Below are 10,421 nucleotides of genomic sequence, written 5' to 3' on the forward strand. Positions count from 1 at the left end.
ATGTTCTCCTGAGTGCACCAGAGCAATCTACGCATTACCCCAACCCCCTCAAACCTAACAAAATACGCACAGAAGACTCTATGCACAAAAACAGTGGGGAGTGATAGGCAAGACTTTTACCGACACGGAAAAAAATAAAACGGAGAAATATTACCCATTTTCCGACTGGGATTGCCATACTGGTAACCCAGTAAAAACTGACTTACGATAGAACCAAATATAGATTCAATTTGATTCAATAACAACGTACGATTTGCATGAGATGCACGAGATGCACGAGTGATTGGCTTGGAAAGGCCTTTACGCTATCTTTGATTGGTTATACTTCCACATGTGAAAGAGCCGTAAGCCGTTCTGATTGGCTGTATAGCCTTTTTTCAGGTGCGAAAATAAAGCGTATAGATTTGTACAAATTTGCTTTATGGAATAAAATCTCATGTTTAATAAATATATATATTGTTTTGTTTTTCTTTTTGTTTTTTGTTTTTACATTTTATTTTCCGTTACCCACGAGCCTAAAATGGAATTCGTGGAAAAGTCATTTTGAGAAAGGGGAATGGCAACCCCCAGTGATAAAGGATCGAATAGAGCTTGAGAATAAATGGCACTCGGGAGACAGAGAAAATAGGTGACTCAGTCGTCCTGGACTAGGTGCGAAGAACTCCCATACTAAGCCTATTTCACGGCATTTTTACCGACTGATTTATTTTTATACTACCTTCAGTTCCGGTTCGGCGACGCTATGACGTCAAGTTAGTTTTTTGTGATTGGTAATCAGGCTCCTGCGGGAGTCTCAATCGCGGGAAATTCAATCTACAAATAAATTGGTCTGTCAAAACGCCTTGACAGGAATATAGGGCTGTTGTTCGCTCCTACTCATGGGCTGCTGTTAACTACAATGAGTGACTTACAAAAACAATGATTTTTTTGCAGCCATAGGAAAGGCGAGATATCGCTGATTATTGATGACAACCTTGGAGACCTCCAGCTTGGGAAAGTTAGTCAGAAATAATTATCGGATTTAGACCTCCGTGAAATACTAAGAAGCTTTGAACTGGATACCAACAAGATGAACTGTTTACAAGATCAAGAACTGCTTCTTGTAACATCCGTTGTTTACAGCGAAAGATTTGAGGTTCAAGGAAACAGGAAACATGTGGTAGTTACCCTTTACTGTCGTCTTTTTGTGTTTGGAGCAGATATTTTCATTTTTGTTGACTTAATTTTTTGTTTCGACTCAACCTCATCCCCAGGGTCTACTCTCCAAGAAGACCCCGGTGACGAGGTTGGTTTCGACTTGTCTTTCCTCTTCGGGCTTTCCATTTTGTATCAGTTGTAGTTGTGCGGATTTGGGAAATGTTCTTTTCCGATTTGCGATTTCTGTAAGCTTCCTCCTTCAAAGGGAACCTCTAACACTCATAAAATGTTGAAAATACATTTTTTTTCTGGGGGAAAAGAAAACTCTCCTTTCAATCTTTGAAAAAATATTATTTAATTCAAGTCTGTTTTACCCGTATGACGTAAGCATTAGCACACACGAAATACGCTAACATTTGTGCCTTTTCGGATTTTCGTCGGGAAGGAAACGTCTTGCAACTGTTTTGTCTCGAAGTGTGTAATTTTAACATAATACATGTGCAAAACTTAGGGAAGTACGATCGTCCTGGTGAGTGTGGTCCTGAGAAGGACTGTTTTGGATGACATTGATGAACGCTTCGACAACTTTTGTTTGACTCTGCAGAGAAGATGACTTCCACAGAGGTTGTGGAAACATCGACCAATGTTACCCAAAACAGTACTTCTTAGCACTACACTCACCCGGACGATCGTACTCCACTTAGTTATGATATGACTCCTGGGTTTAGAGCCGGCATTACGAGGGACTTGAAGATTTACTACGGCGGCGACGACGAAACGTCGCTTCAAAATGTAACTTTGCACAATCCTAAGTTTTTCGCGGAGAAAAATTGTTGCGTTTTCAAACGAATACGGATACGTGTGGACGGAACCATAGGTAACGACAACGCCACAATTGTGCTGCACGTGCGCAATGCATTTTGTCTTGTATTAATTTTTGCGGTACTTTGCATAACAATGACGAGAAATCACCAAATTTGAGATTTTGACGACAACTTGTAAGCGTACAAATGCAAACCCTTATTCTCCATTTGTACCCTGAAACCGCTCCTAGCCAATTTGTTTGTAGAATACTTCCGCCACATAATTATAGAACAAGAACGAGATGAAAGAATCGCGAAAGACTTACAATAGAGCAAAGTTTTGAGGTGATGTTTCCGTTAACGTCGCAGTCCATAGTATTTTCGTTACTGTAGTCATCGTTGTTTTTTTAAGCTCCTTAATATGCAATTTGTATCATGATGTTATAGACATTTTTGTCATCTCTTTCTGCTTTCAGTGGGGAATAGATGCAGAATTGGAGCTTCCATCAGAGCTTGCTAAGGTTTTGAAACCCAAAGTCCAGTGCACATACAAGGAAAAAATCATCCCTCTAGGTGTGGCAACTAGGAATACATGGGGGCCAATTCTCTTCAAGTACTGTCGCGTTCAGTACAATGAAACAAGCAAAAAGCTGGAGTTGGTGAAAGGGGGGTTTGCTGGAAAGTCCACAATATCAAGAGCAACTAAGGAAGATGATGATGATGATGCAGGGATTCCAATTGATCGGGATGCAGATGGCAACGATTTACCAGGTACGTCAGAGCTTTAGGTTACGAAGAAACGAAGCAAATGAGGCAGGATATGGAGGGCATTGCCTGGTGTTTTTCAAAACATGGATCTCTTCTCCTAAATTTCTCGATTGGAATCAAAATTTACACTTGTAAACCGCCCTTTCGCATTAATAATGATAATGAATCTAGCGCAGACTATCATAAACGATGTTCAGCTGTGCTGTTAAAACCTCTTTATGTGTCTATCACCTTAACAAACGTTTCCAATTTGTATAGAGCGAGTTTCAGTCGAGTGTCGTAAAACCAAAACCAAAGTAATTACTTTGGCCTGCTAAAAAGAAGGGAGAAAGTCCAGTTAACCAATCAAAACTCGAAGTAATTACACGTACCCGACACAAATTGCAAAGCGCGGTAAAAATGTGTACTTCTGATTGGTTGAAAAAGTGGCACGAGAACTTTGAACCAATCACGTTGAGTGACTTAGTGCAAAACAAAAGTAATTCGCTATTACTTTCGACACTCAATAGCCCTTTTAACGGTTACTTTTTCTCCTTTGCATTACAATGTAACTACAAAATAGCCCGAAATTGCCTCGCATGCATGCTAGATGATATTGTAATGCAAATGAGAAAAACTAACCGTGAAAGGGCCCATTGAAAACTGCTCTATGCTCCGAAATTGTTCCAAATATATTGTGTTGTTTTTAAGAACCTTTTTATTGAACATTCGCTGCTTTTATACAGAGAAAATATACACATAAAATCACATCATATAAACAAGACATTGAAACTAAGATAGTAGAAAATGCTTTTAGCCCATCCATCCCTGCACTGGGACTTAGTAGATTTTACTATGTCTAACGCCAGACGATTTTGGTGCTTCAGGGAGTCAGTGGGTTATGCCTTTTGAAATAAAGATGTTTTTATTTGTTTCTTGAAAGCCACACCTTTGTCGCATTTAACATCTTACAATAGTCACGAAGTAATTGCCATAATGCAAATATATAGTCTTTCCCCCGGGGGCTTTTCAGGACTAATTTACAATGCTTTGTGGGGCACTTAAGGCAGACTGCTTGTTACGCAGTTTACAATTAATTTTAGGAAATGAAAGATTTCCCCGTCTAGATAACGTCAGACCACAACACCGGGGACTATGTCCCCTACTCTTATCGAATAGTGAGTGGGTTCTTTAACGTCTCATACTGTTTAAGGGGACCTCCGGTTTGCAGTCCTTATACGAGAAGACTTGAAATTCTAACCATTTGCAGATATAATTACAAAGGCAACACCTTCTTCTAAGTTATTTAAAGACCCTGAGTGTTGGTCCGGCCGGAGTCGAACTCACGTCCTCCCGCATGACCAACCAACTGAGCCACCGGTGCAACGTTGCTAAAGTTTTAAATTTCTTGGAGAGATCACTCTCCTGGCATACGAAATGTTTACTTCCGGTTTCCGTCCGAGGCATCAAAACGTCGCGTGCTTAAACTCCCTCTTTGAAGGTAATATGTTCCTTTCAGATGGACCAGCTAAGGTAAATGCTCTGGTATCAAGGATCTTGAGGTATTTTAGGCGATAACAAAATTAGAAGTTGTTCTTTGGAGCTAACCCGTGCTCATATTTTTCCCAGAACAAGTCAAAATTCGTGCACTATCGAGCTTATTATATAAAGAAAATGGTTTCAGTAATTTTGCTGCAATTTTACTTTTGGCTCCAGATTATTTTACTACCGAAGACATTAAAATGATGAACACTATATACAAGACGGTTCTAATGACAGAGAAGAACCGAGAGCAACGAAAAGCGCGGGTCAGAAAATACCTGGGATGGGTGAGTCAAGAAACAAAATTGTTAACTTGCCAGTAGATCTGAAGGATATAGGCTTGGGGATTGGGGAATACCTCCCTTGATTGATTCACACATCTGTGCAAGACGGGGAAGGAGGTAGAACAGCAACCTCGTTTCCAGAAGAGAGACCCTGGGAACGAGGTAGGTAAACAAGATCAGGAATCAGCATAACAACAAAAGAGGGAGGAGAATTTCAGGGCAGTGACAAAGATATTGAGAAAGAGAACGGCATCATCGCTCTTTTGGCTTTTGATTGGTTTTAAGAAATATTCTAACTGTTCCTTGACCAAAACTGGCAAGCGCGGGGAAAACCACTCGGAGCAAGTCAAGATGATTACATGGACATAGAACGCCAAAGGCAAAGAACTTCTACAATTTGCTCGGGATTTCGCTAAATTCGGACAAATGTATGGTAACTCGCCACACAATTAGTTAATCCCGGTTTGAAGGAGTTTGTACTGGGATGGGTGACCGGGTAGAAGACATAGTTTTTTGATTTTCCCTTTTGATTGTAATCCTGTATAGTTTACAAAACCTGGGGCCCGTTTCTCGAAAGTCCCGAAACTTTACGGGCCGTTTTTGGGTGTCACAATTCGGAATCCGTTTGTATTTCAAGAACGGAGAGGATTTAAGTCGTCCGGCCGCCGCCGCCGCGACTTCACATTTTTTTTTTTCTTTTGGTTATCTTAAAAATATGTTAAAATATCGGCTTTCCAAAAGAATCGGTTGGCAGTTTCACAAATGACTTTTCGGGCCCGAAATGTTTTCGGGACTTTCGAGAAAAGGGCCCCTGGCCGCTTATGTCTTTTAAATGGCAGCATATTTTTTAAACTACAGACACGTTAACAGTCGGTATCCCCCGTAACCGGTATTGTTTCTTTTGCTTTCGATTGGTTAACGATGTAAAAGCACACTATTTTGGCAAATCACGAGTGGCAAAGCAAAACCAGTGCAATAGCAAACTTGCGAAAATCAAGTGATACATGTAACGCGCTCACAGTGCCATCTCTTCACAGTTTGAAAGAATATTGACCACTGATGAGACGAGGATTTTAATTCCTGTGCCGTTGACCAGTGGCGACTGCAAATTTCTGCAAAGCATGTACATCCCAGCAACCACGAGTCAGCGTATACTTGATTTTACTGGAGTAACGAGAGAAGACATTCAGAGCTGTGGAATTATTTTCAAATTGCTTGATGGTAAGTAAGGGAATGACATATCTGTTGTTTGAAAAGAAATGAAGAATCATGCAGCGTTCGCCGGGATTATTACTGACTGGGTCATAGGTCGACTTCAATTCATAGTAACCAAAAGAACAATTTAATTTCATCTTGATTACAATATTGTGCTAAACTGCTGGACGGGACGAAAAATTAAGGAAACCTCACGCTCACAGGAGTAATAAACTAAGCAGCAATTTTAATTTTACTTGCTCTTACATTAGCGAATTCTGAGGATAAATTGCCATAGAAATTCATTTGAAAGCCGTATTTTGCTCTTGGCACCAACTGGAAAATTAGTGACATCTTGGATGTTTCCCACCTTAAAAGCACTGTAAAGCTCAAACAGGCTGGGTCAAAGAATACCTTCGCAGCCACAATTTGACTGAACCAAAAAATATAATTTATACCTGCTCGATTTGTGCAGACGAGTGTCTGATTGGCGGAGATTACAATGCCTCACCTCACGCGTCCAGCCGTGATCTAAGGAGTGACCACTGGCTCATTTCTCGAAACAGAGGCTGGTAATCGAGCCAAGAAACAATGAAGCTTGCATCACCTGTTTCAGTGTTTGCATCAGTAGTTCTCTTCAAGGGCTTAACTCAGTTCCTCTCAAAGGACACTGCAAAAACACGACATATGCACCTAAACTCTCTATTATCCCTTACGCAAGAACAATGCATGTGTTCAAATTGAAATTAATTTAAAGAACCACGAAGGCTTAGAACAGTTTACTATGAGATACTTTGCCTTGAAGGCTGTAATAAAAGAAAACAAATAATCTTTCTGTTACGCGCTGTTCAAGTAGTTTGTATCAATATTGCACTTATGGATTAAAGTGAAGTTTAAAATAAAGAACGATGAGTTAGACATTTCAACAAGACTGGAATGAGCAAAAAACTAAATCTCTTGACAACCGCCCTTCTGCAAGGCGATCACACGTTCTATCCCAGGGAGACAGGTAACTGTTTCATCGATTCTGGAACAACCCTCAGGCTAAGTAACCTTTTGCTAGTTCCTTCCTTAGTCTGATAGCTGATATGTGAGAGATAAATAACCCAAAGTTTTATAAAACTAACACAATTTGAAATTTACTCCTCAGATCTACCTGACAAGGATTGGACAGAGCTCGAGATGACACTTGACGCTGCTGAAGACTAAAAGCATTACTATTTACGTTTATCGCCCTATGTAAAGGAATCCAGGTTCTAAATACCGATTCTGGAACAACCCTCAGGCTAAGTAACCTTTTGCTAGTTCCTTCCTTAGTCTGATAGCTGATATGTGAGAGATAAATAACCCAAAGTTTTATAAAACTAACACAATTTGAAATTTACTCCTCAGATCTACCTGACAAGGATTGGACAGAGCTCGAGATGACACTTGACGCTGCTGAAGACTAAAAGCATTTCTATTTACGTTTATCGCCGTATGTAAAGGAATCCAGGTTCTAAATCCCGAGTCGTGGATTCCAGATTCCAAGCTCACGGCTCCACCGAAATGGATGCCGGATTCTGGATTCCATACTATGGATTCCGGATTCCACGCTCTTGATTCCAGATTCCAAAGCCTCACATTTGCTGGATTCCGGATTCCTTTACATCGGGCGACGTTTAGCTGTCAATAGGGAGCTTATGCAAGGACAACGACGCCGCCAAAGAGAACGTCGTCTAAAAATACTATTTCGCGTTATTGTAATAACTTCGTTACAACCCGAGGTCGTTCGGAATGGAAAGTGCGTATGAAACTTGCAGGAATAAAATTGGCATGAATTGTTTGGTTGTTCGGGGAGAAAATATATTAATGTTTCGTTTGGTTCTCACGTCCTCTGCACAACCTGAAAATTGGTCAATTCACGTCGTTGTCAGGACGAGGACGGCGGCAAAGAAATGCACCAAAATGAAAAACGAACTTGCAGGGAGTGCAGAGCTTTTGTTTTTGGTCATTAGAGTTTTTTTTTTTTGCGTTCTCGTAGACGTTGTCGTCGTCCTTGCGTAATCTCCCTGGTTGTTCTTCCGGTCAGTTGACATTCGTGTCATCAGCCTTGATCGAGACTAGTTTGCCTCATTAAAAAAAAGATTTTCTTGTCGCTTCTTTTACTGCGTAATTGTGAGAAACAAACAACTTGTTGGAAAATCCCCTATTTTCATCTGAGCTCAAGAGTAGTGTAAAATTTGAAATAGAGAGTGTTTAAAATTAAACAATATATATTTTTTGTTTGACAGCTGTTATTGGATTTTTGGATTTTTAAAGTTGGTTTTGAGGATCGAGCTATCCTATGACTTAAACCGATGCAAAGAGAGAACAAACTGCTCCAAAAGGTGTCCGATCCTTATTTCGTAAGATTGCTGATTATTCTGTATGACGAGACCGTTTTGAAGGGGACGAACTTAGTCTATTAATAACGTGTTGAGGCTTTGGTTAATTTGCGAAAAGAGCGAATAAACATTGTAATACCCAGCGATTTCATCGAATAGTAAATTAACTTACAAAGGAACATGTTACCATCAATAGTACTGGCAAGTAAAAGATCTTTGTAAACGAGCGCAGTTGTAGCTAATGATAGTTCAGCCCCATCATTGGAGTACGCTACTGTGTGTCTTCACTTTTATCTCGGGTTGCAAGTGAATACATGCCCATTTGGTATTGTTTAAAGGAGAACTTAAGGTCTAAACTGGTATTATTATTTTTTCCTTGATTATTAGGAAGAGTGAGCTGTACTTATGAAGTTTTGATACTTGCTTTTGCTTCTCCTTTAATATGAGCAAGAAAATTGAATTTGAAGTTGCGTTTTTCCTGCTTTTGGGGCCTCATCATTCATTGTCGGCTCAAAGTATTATCAGCGGAAGAGTTTGACTTCACTGTAAATATAAAACTTGATTAGAGGAATATAACAGACCAGACCTACACGGTCTCCCTTTTGTGGGCTTGAGCTTACAATTTATGATGAAGGAAGTTGAAACATCAACCGCGTATTCGTGGCCAAAGCTTCAAAGAAAGAAATCCTCAATTTATGGCTTCAGTTCCCCTTCAAATGCAATGAAAAATATTCAGTTGTTTTTAAACTCTTGACTATAAGCTAAAGCCCCTAATAGGTGTAAAAACTAATATTATCACGGTATCCCTTCCATTTACCACATTTAATAAAGTAATTGTATAAAGTAATTGTCGGCCAAAGTTAAGCTTAAATGAACGCTGAATAAATCCCTCGCTTTGTTTGCTTTAGGTGTACGCGCTTCTAATGGAGAGCCTTGACAGAATGGGTGTGTTTCTTGATGACATCAGAAACGTGGATGAGAGTGCATTACTTTAGCTTAGAGAGCCTGGGGCCCGTTTCTCGAAAGTCCCGAAAACTTTTCGGGTCCGAAAAGCCACTTGTAAAACTGCCAACCGCTTATTTTGGAAGGCCGATCTTTTAACATGTTTTCAAGCTAACTAAAAGAAACATGTCCGGGCCCCTGGTTTCTTTCCTCTGGAAACAATGTTAACATTGTATGTGGTCTATTTACGAACTAAGACGTTTTAAGATTAAGTTTTTGAAAAATCTACTCCTTTGTCTGTTGTAGCTTTGCGGCCCGAAAAAGCCAATGGTTACAAGTGACACTACGTTCCACCTATCGCGAAGGAAACAATTCCATCTTTATCTTAAAAATGAAAAGCTCGCCAGACTCATTTTGCATGTTGGTTCATTGAAAACGTGTAAAAAAAACAGTTTTCAAAACTGGTGGGTCGCAGATTCACAATTGGCTTTAAGCGTCTTTTCCTGGTCTTTACAAAATAGGAAAGAACAGCATCATTTCAAAGTTTCATTTCTCGAGACCGCCTTGGTTTGCAGACACAAAAAGATTTATGGCCCTCGTAATACGCCCGAAACATTTTGGGCGTCTTTTCAGAGACCTTATATTTCTCTCTGTCTCCAAACCCAGGCCTTTCATGTACACGAAACTTTGCAATTATTTTGTTTCATCTGGTCTTGTAAATCTGTTGAAAGACAGATCGTTGCTTCAAAATTGGATTTTCTGGTCGAAAACCTAACGGGAATTCAGTGTTGATGCAGTGGTGCGAGAGCACCAATGTGTCCCAGTCTCTTGCCGGACTCTGTCACACTTGTGGGTTGCGTTTCCTTGTTCTCTGCACTGCAGCGAAGTTATTTTACACCGGTTTTCTCGTCTTATTAAAAGAAAAACATTTGATTTGTATTGATTTGCTGTCTCATCAATAGGCCTTTTTCGATATAATAAAATTCAGCTTGAAAGAGAGGTGTAGATGACAAAGACAAAGGAAAGTGGATGATTTGTAAATATTTATCACATTCATTCCAACGTGTTTCTATTGTTTTTGTCCTCACTGCTCCACTATCAATCTGAATAAATGGCCTATTAGAGATCTAATGAGAGCCCTTGCCGCCCACCAATGTGGCCTGGCTTCGAATCCCAGACTCGGCGTCATATGTGGGTTGAGTTTGTTCGTTCTCTACTCTGCTCCGAAAGGTTTATGACCAGGTACTCCGGTTTTCCCCTCTCCTACAAAACAACCCATTATTTGATATGTGTTGATTTGACTCGACTTTTATACTGTTTTCCCAGTTAGTCCCTGAGCGCTAAATACACTTGACAGTCAAAGTTCATTATAATTATATATTGTGATTGATATTGTTTGCTAAGGA

The 10,421-nt window shown here is 40.0% G+C and overlaps 1 protein-coding gene across 1 annotated transcript; it reads left to right on the top strand.

Annotated features, from left to right (window-relative positions):
* The first annotated feature begins 973 nt into the window (after positions 1–973).
* On the top strand, positions 974–8,644 carry LOC138042476 (uncharacterized). Its single transcript, XM_068888383.1, has 5 exons — positions 974–1,159; positions 2,417–2,711; positions 4,404–4,516; positions 5,551–5,734; positions 6,858–8,644. The coding sequence occupies exons 1-5, from the start codon at positions 1,070–1,072 to the stop codon at positions 6,914–6,916; spliced, it is 741 nt and encodes a 246-aa protein (XP_068744484.1). The 5' UTR covers positions 974–1,069; the 3' UTR covers positions 6,917–8,644.
* The last annotated feature ends 1,777 nt before the right edge of the window (positions 8,645–10,421 follow it).

Source organism: Montipora capricornis, chromosome 3, assembly GCF_036669925.1.
Source record: "Montipora capricornis isolate CH-2021 chromosome 3, ASM3666992v2, whole genome shotgun sequence".
Taxonomy (NCBI): Eukaryota; Metazoa; Cnidaria; class Anthozoa; order Scleractinia; family Acroporidae; genus Montipora; species Montipora capricornis.